We start from the raw sequence: 12,456 nt of genomic DNA, 5'->3' as shown, positions 1-12,456 counted from the left end.
AAAATGACAGGCATGTATAGCAAATGCAAGCAAGTTATTTGTTTGACCACAAAACTGAGCTGAAGGTACAATATTTTTCAAGTCCGAGTAGATGACACAATTGAATCAGTTTTGCAGAGCCAGTGAAGTTGGTAAAGCAATTAAACCATGCAAGATTACACGTAGAAGGTACAACCAGAATGAGTGTACACAGGATTCAGTGGTATCATTTATAATTCTTAGAATGTAAGACTTGTTTTGTCTTGAAGTTTGTTTCCCTAAGATTAAGTATGCAGAAAGTTGGTTTGAACAGCTATTTCTGATCTGTTGCGAGCTAGAGACAAAGGGTATTAGCAAATTTCTATTTCACTCAACTCTGGATTTTTGATGAGGTGGATGAATGGTTAACATCAAATCAGTGGACTCAAGTCTTTTGTTTCCCACCCCTTTCTCCACTCTTCTTTGCAGCCAGTTCAGCCTATGCATCAAATTGTTCCTTAAATTAGTATGTTTCTGAGCTTTGAAAGCAAGAACCATGGTAAATGCAGGTGTTATTTCAAGTCTAATCTGTCTTTTTGCTATAAAATAAGGTCCAAATTTGCTCGTTAACTTCATGTGAATCCATGTCATTGTGGGATATAATGTGAACCAAAGAGCGCAAATAAAAAATGCTGGAAAAAGTAGTTCCAAGAGTGTCTGGAAAAGAAAGTTCTCTGAAGAGGAGGAGTTTGGGATAGACACTGTAAAATTGTTTCCCTTGGTTGAAGAATTGAGAACAAGAGGGCATGGCCTTAGCATAAGGTTCCAGCCTCATCTGGAAAATCTCTTCCCTCAAAGTAAATGTTTGTAATTTTCTGCTCGAGGGAGGTATGGATTTTCCATCATTGAGTGCTTTTGAGGCTGGCATTGATATATTTTTGGTGTCTGAGAATGATGTGCTGCAGAGAGTAGGCAGGAAAATAGTGTTGAAACCCAATATCAGCTGCACTTGTACTGAGTGGAAGATTGAGGTCATGCAGACTGATTGGTTATGTTCAGCAAAGTGATCGTGTAATCATCTTTTGGTCTTTCCAGCAAAGAGGATACTACATTGTGAGCAGTAAATGGTTATTTCACCTGGAAGAGAGTTGGGTTTGTCCTTGAGCAGTGGGAAGGGAGAGGGTGAAAGAGCAGGTGAAGCACTTCCTCCTTGCATGGGAAGGATCTGTGGAATAGTGAAGAGATGCTGATGGAGTGGACAAGGGAGTATTGGGAATTGCAATGCTGGGAGGGGAGGAGAAGATGGGTTCAGTGATGCCATTCATGCTGTAATGAATGGAAATTGTAGCTTTTGTTCAATTACAAAGGCTGGTGGGTAGATTAATGGAAGTCTGGATGGAGGAGAAAGGGTCAGAAGTGCAGTCGAGGAAAGGGAATTCTTAGTTGAAGAAAAGTGTATGTTGGAAACACTGGCTTGGAAAGTGGCATTCACTGAAAATTGCATGGGCGGGGAATTTGCAATGATGGAATAGGATTCTTGCAGGAGACAAGATTGGGAGCTGAGGAAGTGTGATCAGTGTTTCTACTAGAGTCACTGGGCTGAAAGAATATTCGTAGATGACCTATACCCAGAGGTGGAAAAGTCAGGTAGGAAGGAAAGAACTGGCAAATGACAACTCAGCAGGTGACTAGAGAGCAATGTTGAGTTGGTGTTTATACATGTAAATGACCAGGAGACTCCACCTGCATTTCAAAACCTGTTGTGACAACCTGTTAGTCTCATGCTCCAGCCCAAGTTTCACCTGGATCAGCAGTGCCCAACAATGTACTTTGCCCTGCTTACCAAAACTGAGTTTTGCTAAGTGCATTACTGAAATGTAACAATGTATATATTCCAGACCAGACTGGGCAAATGATCATCTCCTCTTCTCTCTCACCTTTCCTGATTGAGCCATATAGCCATCCTTTCACCATTACATGGTCAAACTCCTCACCTCCCTCCCTCCTCACCTCCCTCCCTGACAGAACTGTGTGCCCAAACTACACGGCCTCCAGTTGCTCAAGAAGCTGGTTCATCACCAGCATATCGGGAGCAATGGGTAATAAATGCTGGCTTAGCCAGATCACTTGCGCACATGCTATGAATGTAGACAAGATTGCCCTTTCATCTGAAGATGGCCAGTTTCTCCTGCTTACCCACAGTCTGTCTGAGGTACATGTATGAGTTCAATTGACCATAACTCTGTTGGTTTGCTCTCCCCGGTAACAACTTCATGAGCTGATTGCTGAAAATGTTGTTGATGTCTCTATTTGTAAGACTTTGTGTATGGAGCTGCAGGAAAAGATTATCATGTGCTCTACAAGCTGTTCAGTTAATTATGTTTTGAACTGTTTGTTAAATTCAACAGAAAGTGCACTGTCCATTCAACTTAATCTAGTTACATATTTAATTTGCAGCAAATTATTTCCAAAAGTTCCATTAAGGGAAACATTGCAATCCATTCTGTTCTTTAGACAAAACAAATACAATCTCTACCTTAGGCTCAGTGGCAATGTCCTTATGCCTGGACCAGGAGGCCCAGGTCAAATCCCACCTGGTCCAGCTGTGTGTAATAACATCATTGAACAGGTTGGCTAGAAAAATAGGTTAATCATAATAAAACAACTTTACCCCCTCAGGTGAGATTTTGATGTATTGCATATGTTGAAAATTGTTTTTTCTAAAGGACTCCAATGCGAAGCTTTAATATTGAAACACTCCTAAGTGAACTGAATTGAGAACAGAAGGATACATAAGGATTATTTACTCAAACTGTTGTCTTGGTATTTGACCTTGTGCAAGTGTTCATATTCTAATTTATCACAAGATTCTCAGTCTGCAATGTCAGACTGTTGGCTTATTTTATGAAGTTGGTTTTAAACTGAAGATTTTGTTGTGATTTTGTTGTGACTCATTGCGGATGTTTTGTTATAGATCACTGCTAAGCTTAAAGAGATCCTTTTGACGAATAAAGCTATGTTTGAGTTCAAGGAGTAAGTTGATTTAATAAAGGGAATATTACTGACTTGGTGAATATACTGTCTTGTGGTTTTTTTAGAGTAATTCTGAATGATAAACTTTTAACTTGCAAATCACCACTAAGAACATGGTTCAGTTTGAAGAAAAATGTACAAAGAGCTTACTTTCGATGGTCTGGTGTTTACTTGAATTCTGTCAAAAGGCGATTGATGACATTAAGTGTGGTAGGACTTGAGGCATTAAATACTGTGGTTACATGACGATTGTTATTCTTGTATAGGATAGATCTATAGTTTTGGCTATTTTTGTCCATTCCATTGCTGATTAATTGTATTTTCTCAAGAGGTGGATAGTGATTATCAAGGTAACTCTGTGTTAGCACAGACACAATGGACTGTACAGTCGACAGCACTGAACGAAAACAACAATGCCCCATCTCCAGGAGAGGGATTAAAATAAGCAAAGCTAATGAAGTTTTGCATCTCAGTGATGAAGTCCTTGATGCTTTCTGCTTTGGCCCATCATTGGCCAAATGATCTATTGAAACGTACATACAGAACGCTGGAGATATTCAGCAGGTCTGGTAGCATCTATGAAGAGAGTAACAGTTAAGGTTTCAAGTCTGATATGACTCTTCAGAACTGGATTATTGATACAGGTGGCTTCAAGGGCCATTTTAACATCAGATTATTTCAAGTACAGATGCACGATTTTTCACGGCTGCCAAATGAAACTCCATTTTGAGTACAATACTAATTCAATGTTGAGTTTTCTTCCAGAAGTTGTTCTTATTCAAAGGGCATGGAAGAAATTGGAGATAGAAATGTTAAAGATGTAAGCAAAAAATACTTGATAAGAAAGTTAGCATGTGTTGGATACTGGGCAGAAGAAATTTACGAATGGTTCTGCCACAACCTTGCATTAAAATCAGCTGGTTTCCACCAACCACAGCACATCCTGGAACTCAAATATAGTTTTAGTAGTGTGTCCCAAGTTTTGGAGGCTGTTACTACAAAAATTTGTTGGTTCAAATTTCCACAATCCTTAAGCATATCAATTGATTGAAATATTTCATTGAATGAACAATTTTCCACCCCAAGACAGGAGGGGGGGAGAAAGTAAGTAAGAAAGAAGCATCATCAAATATTCACTTTTGTCTTAAACTGATGAATCTCCAACCTGGAAAATCATGCTTATGTTTTTCGAACTGTTTTTGCCCTGCAGTTTCTTTTCCAAGTTTGTAATCAAAGCTCAGGTAATATGAACACACATTGCACATGCATTGATAAACTACTTAGTGATAAACTTTTTACTGGAAAGTAGCAATTCGGTCAAGAGACTATTGGAATAACTGAGTTTAGTATTAATAGGCACAGAAGTGGATTTCAGCATCTGAAGGGCTGAGGACAGAGTAGAAGCTGATAAACCGAGATGCTGACCAGGCTAGTCATTTATGGTGAAGATGATATTGGATTGGAAGCTCAGTTTGAGGTCTCGTGGCAAAAGGCGGGGGTGTAGATTTCAAGACAACAAGGTGCAGAGCTGCATGAACACAGCAGGCCAAGCAGCATCATAGGAGCAGGTGTAGATTTCAGTCTGACAGTAGTTAGGACCATTAGCTAGGAACTTTAAACAAAATGATGGTAATTAAAGACTGTGCTTGGTGGTCTTGCTGTTAAATTTTGGCTAGTCCAGGTCTTTATGTCAGTCTTAATCGTTCTACTATGAAGGTAGTAGAGGGGTTAGGTATGGTAGTGAGTTCATCTGCCTACTCAGATAGTAAGAACTGCCAGTGCTGGAGTCTGAGGTAGCACAGTGTAGAGCTGGAGGAACACAGCAGACCAGGCAGCATCAGAGGAGCAGAAAAGCTGACATTTTGGGTCGAGATGTACAAGGTGTGTTATAGGATGTTGCTCATGGATAACAGATGTGAAATAAGACACTGCTTAGGATGGTAAATTCAGCAGGTAATAGTGTGCGAGTGAGAAGCAAATCTTTCAAACCATAAGTGGAAAGGTGAGAGTGGTACTGGAACAGCCTAGTCAGTGTTGGGGAGGTGTATGAGGGCAAGATGAGGTGCAGCGAGTAGGAATTTCAAGTTTGCATATGATGCAAAACTTGGCAACAGTCACGAGTGAGGAACATAGCTACAGAGGGCAGGTTTGTGAAATGGACAGATAGAGAAGAAATTTAATGCAGATAAGTCTGATGTGATGCATTTTGGGTGGAACGACACGGAGATGCAGGATTATTTAAATGGTACCAGTTGGTGGGGTTTCGGGAAAAGAAGGACCAGTAGTTACATTTTCTAGAGTCTGAAAATGGCTTTGCAAGACAAGATAATTAAGTGTTTTTGGCGAAAATTAGAAAAGTAGAAAATTAGAGAAAAACAAGAAAATCATTGTAAACTGTTAGAAAATTTTGAGGGGTTTTGGTAGACCATGCAGGAAGAAATTCTGTATGAGAAAGGGGTTGCTGATTTTGTTTCTTGGTCTAAGTACTGAGTTCATCCCTCCTGATATCTCCTTTGGCTTGACAATGATTTAGTTTGATTTCAAGTGAAGCCTCTCTGCCTGTCCTACTTCACTTTCCTTCTTTAAGATGCTCCTTTAAAACTCTCCTCTTTGAACAAGGACCTGACCTCTCTTGTCATTTATTTTATAATACTCATAGCTCATGTGAAGCACTTTGGACCTTCTCTGATCTCAGAGGTATTAGATAAATAGTTGTGTATCTGTTGTTAGGATGATTTTCTACATTAAAGGCATTGTAGAAGTTATTGGTCCTTTTTACCTTCCCCATGTGCAGACTGACATGGATAAAGAAAGCAAAAAGTTGAGACATTGTTTGGTGTGGATATCTGACAAAGTATCCAGTACTGTCTTCAGTGAAGGCAAGTCATTGAATCCCATTGTCATAAGCTGCCAAGGTGTGGCATGAATAATAATTGGGGGCTGAGGTGCAAATGCGTAATTGCATTTGGGTGAGGAGAGAGAGTTCTGTTTTCGTGCAATAATGAAAGATGACACTCTGCAAATTACAATTTTAGCCACAATATATTGTTAAAGAATGTCAAGACCCCAGTGTAATCTTTGGCAAACTTTTCTTTTATCTATTTCAGTGACTATTTATTCAAGCTGCTGCTGATTGGAGACTCTGGTGTTGGAAAATCTTGTCTCCTCCTTAGATTTGCAGTAAGTACAGCATTCACTTCGCTAATTTGCTCTCAATTTTTACACCAGCTTTAAGACTGAGCCTGTTGTATATACTGTTTTCATCCAGAGGTCTAGATTGCACTTGGCAATGGTACCCCATGTCAGTACATTTTGAATACACATTTATCTCTCCCAGGTATGGGTTCATGCTGGAATTTATTGCAAGGTTAATAGAGAAACACTATATAACGTGACTGGTGTATACCACACCAAACTTTGTGTATAATTGTTATCATAGAATATGCCAATTGGTCCACACTGACAACCCACCCACCCCACCCTGTCTCTGTAACGCTGCATTTCCTATGGTCAGCCCACCTAATCTGCACATCTTTTGGACCGAGGGAGAAAATCCGTGCAGACTCCACACAGTCACCTGAGGGTGGGATCAAACCTGGGTCCCTGCTGCTGCGAAGCAGCAGTGCTAACCATTGAGCCACTTTGCCACAAATAGAATTTCAAGTGAAAACCCCACAAGATGTGTTACCATAATGTGACCTTCCAATTTGAGTTGTAACTGAGGAGAGTATTCTGAACTGTCAATGGTTTGAAGTTTGTGTTTCAAGATTTGTTGCCTGAAGAAAACATTAAGGTGAAGCAGAATTGTGTGTCAGTTCTTGTCAGCATCTATTCAGTTTTCTTCTGTTTATCACTGTAAGATCAGCAAGCTTTGCTCAGGAAGGAAAGATTGCATCCAGAGTGAGACACAGCCAGAGCATATAGTTCAGGGAATTTGCCGCAGAGGGGAGGATGTGCTTTTTGCTTTCTTTGGCTCTAAGCTTGTAAGAGATAAATTGAAGCCCAGAATCAGGATCCCAGCACAAAAGAAATAGTGACATCACAGGAAAACTGTAACTATATTGTTAGTGATAGCTACTTATTAAGTACGAAGTAATTAAAATTGAGATGCAGGGCCTGGCGATGTATAATGAGGTAGACTTGATTAGGGAGCTGAAGGAACCCTAAGCAGGGCAGTGATAATATGATAGAATCCACCCTGCTATTGAAGCAGGAGAAGATGGAATCAGATGTTAAATATTACAATTGGTAAAGATAACCACACGGATGTGAGGGAGGAGCTAGCCGGAGTTTCTGGGGTAATTTGGGAGATGCAGCAAAAATTCATTCCAAGGAAGAAACAACATGCTAAGGGAAGGACGAGGCAACCATGGCTGATAGGGGAAGTCAGAGGCAGCATAAAAACAAAACACGTAATGTGAAAATTTCTGGGAAGCCTTTAAAAGCCTGAGAATAAGTTTGAAAAAAGCAATAAGGAGGGAGATGATGAAATATGAGAGTAAGCTAGCTAGTAATGTAAAATAAGATTACAAGAGTCTTTTTAGATATTGGACTGCTGGAAAATGAGGCTGGAGAAGTCCTAATGGAGAGTGAAGAAATGGCAGAGTAGAAGACATCATCAGCGTACCAGTGTACTTCAAGAATCGGGGCGCAGAGAGGAGTGTAATGGCCGTCACTAAGGAGAAGGTGCTGGGAAGCTGAGAGGTCTGAAGGTGGATAAATCACCTGGACCAGATGGACTACATCCCAGAGTTCTGAAGAACATAGCTTAGGAGATTGCAGAGACATTGGTGATCTTACAGGAGTCAGGGAGGGTGCCTGAGGACAAGAAAATGGCTAATGTAACACTCTTCTTTAAGACATGAGTGAAGACAGGAAACTATGTAGGGTGGCTAGTCTGACTTTGGTAAGATTTTAAAATCCATTAAAAATGAGATTGCAGAGTACTTGGAAGTGCGTGGTAAAGTAGGGCTGATGCAGTCTGGCTTTGTCAAGGGCGGGGTCATGCCTGAAAAATCTGTTAGAATTCTTCGAGGAAATAACGAGTAAGTTAGACAAAGGAGAGCCAGTGGATGTTATCTATTTGGGTTTTCAGAAGACCTTTGACAAGGTGCTGCGTAGGAGGCTGCTAAATAAGATAAGAGCCCATGGTGTTAGGGGCAAGATACTGGCACGGATAGAGGATTGACGGGCAGAAGGCATACAGTAGGGTTAAAAGCGTCTTTTTCAGGATGGTAACTGCTGACGAGTGGAATATAACAGGCGTTCGTGTTGGGACCACAATTATTCACGTTATACATTAAGCATTTGGACAAAGGACCTGGGGGCATTGTGGCCAAATTTGCATATGACACAGATGGAGGGAGTGTTGTGGAAGTGGGGAGGCTGCAGAAGAACTTGAACAGACAAGTAACAGATGGAATACAATGTGGGAAAGTGAGAGGTTATGCACTTTGGTAGGAAGAATAGAGGTGTAGGAATAGACTGTTTTTAATCAATGGGGAAAGGCTTTGGAAATCTGAAGCACAAAGGGACCTGAGTCCTAATTCGGGACTCCCCAAGTTAACAGGTAGTAGGAACTGCAGATGCTGGAGAATCTGAGATAACAAGGTGTAGACCTGGATGAACACAGCAGGCCGAGCAGGAAAGCTGATGTTTCAGGCCTAGACTGATTTTCTGAAGAAGGGTCTAGGCCTGAAACGTCAGCCTTCCTGCTCCTCTGATGCTGCTTGGCCTGCTGTGTTCATCTAGTTGTACACCTTGTTATCTCCCCAAGTTGACATGCTAGTTCAGTTGGCAGTTGAAGGCAAATGCAATGTCAGCATTCATTTCAAGAGGGCTAGAATTCAAGAGTAAATGTACTTTTCTGAAGAAGGGTCCTGACCCAAAACATCAGCTTTCCTGCTCCTTTGCTGCCTGAGACTAGGACCTGAAGGCACTGATTTTAGAGCTGATGAGGAATTTCTTTAGCCAGAGGGTGGTGAATCTATGGGACTCATGAAGCAGAGCGCTTTTATAGGCCTGGCCAATGAGATAGATAAGTTTTTGATTAGTAAGGAGATCAAGGTGCATGGAGAGAAGATAGGGGAATGGTGTTGAGAAACATATCAGGCATGATTAAATGGTGCAGCAGACTTGATGGGCTGAATGGCCTAATTCTGCTCCTATATCCAATGGTCTTTCTCCTTCACTCCACCCCAAAAACACCGTAGAGTTCACCTTTCAGGACTGAGTCAAGCCATAACAGCCTTAGCTGTGACATTGTCCTGTGCTGTTGTTTTGTACTTATTACGTTCGGTTTTGGTAAGTGTGCAGTAAAATAACTGACTCATAAGGGGATGCGAATCTGGTGTCGTTGTAAAAATAAACTGATTTGATCACTTGCTAATGATATGGCAGTAAATGGGGAGTGTGGAAGAGGGCGGGTAACAAGCCTTCATTGATTCAGGTTTCCAAAATTGAGTGAGCTGGATAGAGTTGAGAAGGAGAAACTGTTCCTACTCGTAAAAGAAACAAGTGCAATGGTGTGGGTTTAAAGTCATCTGCAAAAGAGATAGAGATGATTTGAGGAAAAAGTCAGTGAGTAGTTAAGGTCTGGAATGCACTGCCTGGAAATGTGGAGGCGGCAGGTTGAATTGGTGCATTCAAAAGTCTAGATGATTATTTGGGTACAAATTTTGCAAGGCTATGAGGGAAAAGCAGAAAACTGGCGCTAGGTAATAACGCTTCTTTCAAGAAAAGGTGCAGGCACACTGGTCTGAATGGCTTGCAGTTTAACAATTCTGAAATTCCTTTGCCGTAAGTCTGAAGTAATGTTTTGGTGTGTGAAATGATTACTTTGGCAGGAAGATTGAGTATCTTTTTAAACTGTTTTACATAATGCATTTTTTTAGAAGCAGATTTGTGCTTGAAGTTATCCAGCCATTTCCAAATCTCCATTTTGCGAAAAGAAAATTGGACCCTAGATTTCAGGAGGGTCTTAGCTAATCCTTTCCTTCTCCCAAAGAGTTGTGAAAGTGTGGAACCCTCTGCCCCAGAGAGTTGTGAAGAAGCGATCCCAAAGTGTTTCAAGAGGGGTAGTAAACATCAGGCAGCTGAGAGCAGTGAGGAGCTGGTTTGAAAGAGAAGTGGGGGCTGAATGGCTTACTATTTCTTATGTAGCTTGCTTTGGAGACATGTTGTGATCAACTAGTTCTCTGCCTACTTTCCATGGATAAAAATTTGGGATGCAATGTCAGTTGTTCCCACCTTTTGGTCTCAAGTGGAATTAAATCTCTTTGAAATGTTTCTTTTGCCTTGTTATTCCTCCAAGGGTTGTAGCTTTATGACACTGCACAGTTTACAGATGAAAATGAGACCTGTCGTTTGTTTTGTTTGGATTGAAAACTTTCATTGTTGCTTATTGTTTGCCTTAAGTTTCACAAATCGGAAATCTATATATAAATAGAATATATTGAACTTCAATTGGTATTCGCGTCTGCTAACTTTATTCTTTCAGTCCTCTCTGCTATCTCAGCACAGTTTCTAAAATTTTTAATTTACCTTACACAGCAAAAAATTTTGCAACTAATTTCAGGAGTTTCATTAATTGTTGTGGCTGGTAAAAGTTGGACCAAGTAAATATATTCTTTTCTGTCTGCATGGCATAGTTGCAAACTGAGTGGGGGGTAGTGGGGCGATGAGAGCAGAGGCATGTTAGAATGGAGGCATGGCTGTTACAACTCAGCCAGAGTTCCATGGTGCCCATTGCTGCCTCAGAGCTTTGCACCTCAAAATTTCAGCTCACTGCCTCATTTGCTGTCCTGACCACACTTTGAAAATTTGAAAGCATTAGGTGTTTGACTTTTGGTTTATGATAATTCATCTAATTGTTTTCAGAAGTTTTAGTAAGAGCAATTTAGCTTTTGAAGTAGCCCCCGATCTTACATTCTTCTCCTCGCTTCTCCTCCCTACACCCCCACCCCAACCAAACTCCAAATTTCTGCTCCTATGATGCTGCTTGGCCTGCTGTGTTCATCCAGCCCTGCACCTTGTTGTCTCGGATTCTCCAGCATCTGCAGTTCCTACTATCTCTGATCCAAATTTGTATGTTTACTTTTATAAGTCACTGGTTTTTTCCATTTTGATGGGCTTTTTTCCTGGTAACGCTATAAACAAATGAGAGAAAAAGTTTGTTACTCTTAGAGGGAAGGATCCAAGATTTATTGACCTACTGGAGAAGGTTTGTGTGCCTGATAAAATTAGTCAAATTAGTGGATTGTTTAGAAAGTGGGTAAAATTGGCACAAAAATCAGCACTCGTAATAAAAATGGAGAATAGTTGACTCTACAATTTTATATAAATATTGCAAATGGTTGTCAATTATGTTTTGTTTTAGTTATTCCTTTATGGGACGTGGGCATTGTTGGCTGGGCCAGCATTTATTTTCCTTCCCTAATTGATATTTCAACAGTTTAAAAAAAAATGTAAAAGTTACTGGAAAATTTGGAGTACATATGAAATGTGGAGCTAGGACTGTTACAGAAACATGGCAGACTGTCCCTCCTATGGTTACTAATTGGTCAAACATCCCCCAAATGCAGCAAATCTCGTGCAAGTATCAGACTTCTACCACAGTTGTACAGCGTAGCAAAATGGGAATTTGCACTTAACTGTTTTGCTGCAGAAGTGCTATTACTGTACTGCTTTTGCTGCACCTAAACTTGCAGGAAATTCACCTAATTCAATCCTGAATTAGAGAGTAGTATTTTAAAGCTTGGAGGAAATGTAAGCTGCTCCCCTTCTGCCCCACCAATTAAAACCTTTTTGTGCTGTTCAGGGTTCTTGTGAACAACTTGAAATCTGACCGAGCAGACAAACTGTAGTTAACTGGAAACACTCATTTCTGTTAGTTTGTTTAGGATGAACTCCACTTGTGTGCCTTAAACAGCAACACCACCCATAGACATGGAGTTTGGGGAGGGGACAGGGAAAGGTTCTAGTTTGCAAGTGGTGAGTTGTGAGGAATTTCTATGGTAACCCACGGCTAGGATGTAAGTTGATATGTGATGCATGGATGGACATTAATTACAGAACATAGTGTCCTGAATCCATTTAGAATACTTCAGTTCCAACATTGGAAACATGAGGGCTATTGTGTTCAACAGTGTTGAAAAACGAGAAAGTGCCACACAAGTCACAACACATAAACCAGACAAGACCAGGTGGGGAGAGAGGTGATCTTTTTACAATCCTTAGTGTGACTGTCAAGTTACAATAGAGGGGTGTTGCGCTGATCTTTCACACCATTCTATTTGCCTTGTTGAGAGCTAGATTCCAACTACTCAATTAACCAAGCTGTCACAAGATGAAGTGAGACAACAAGGTGCAGGTCTGGATGAACACAGCAGGCCGAGCAGCATCATAGGAGCAGAGAGGCTGACGTTTCGGGCCTAGACCCTTCATCAGAAAAGGGTCTAGGCCCGA

General features: G+C 40.8%; 1 protein-coding gene across 1 annotated transcript in view; it reads left to right on the top strand.

Annotated features, from left to right (window-relative positions):
• Window positions 1-1,575: 1,575 nt before the first annotated feature.
• LOC109920871 (ras-related protein ORAB-1) overlaps window positions 1,576-12,456 on the top strand; it is a 17,698-nt gene continuing 6,817 nt past the window's right edge. The window contains exons 1-3 of the mRNA XM_048600885.1: window positions 1,576-1,605; window positions 2,933-2,991; window positions 6,099-6,171. Of these exons, the coding sequence (XP_048456842.1) occupies window positions 1,576-1,605; window positions 2,933-2,991; window positions 6,099-6,171 (162 nt within the window). The remainder of the gene's footprint in view (window positions 1,606-2,932; window positions 2,992-6,098; window positions 6,172-12,456) is intronic.

Source organism: Rhincodon typus, chromosome 9 (assembly GCF_021869965.1).
Source record: "Rhincodon typus isolate 14 chromosome 9, sRhiTyp1.1, whole genome shotgun sequence".
Taxonomy (NCBI): Eukaryota; Metazoa; Chordata; class Chondrichthyes; order Orectolobiformes; family Rhincodontidae; genus Rhincodon; species Rhincodon typus.
Note: the sequence above shows the minus strand (reverse complement) of the source record. Positions and strands in the feature narration are given on the sequence as shown.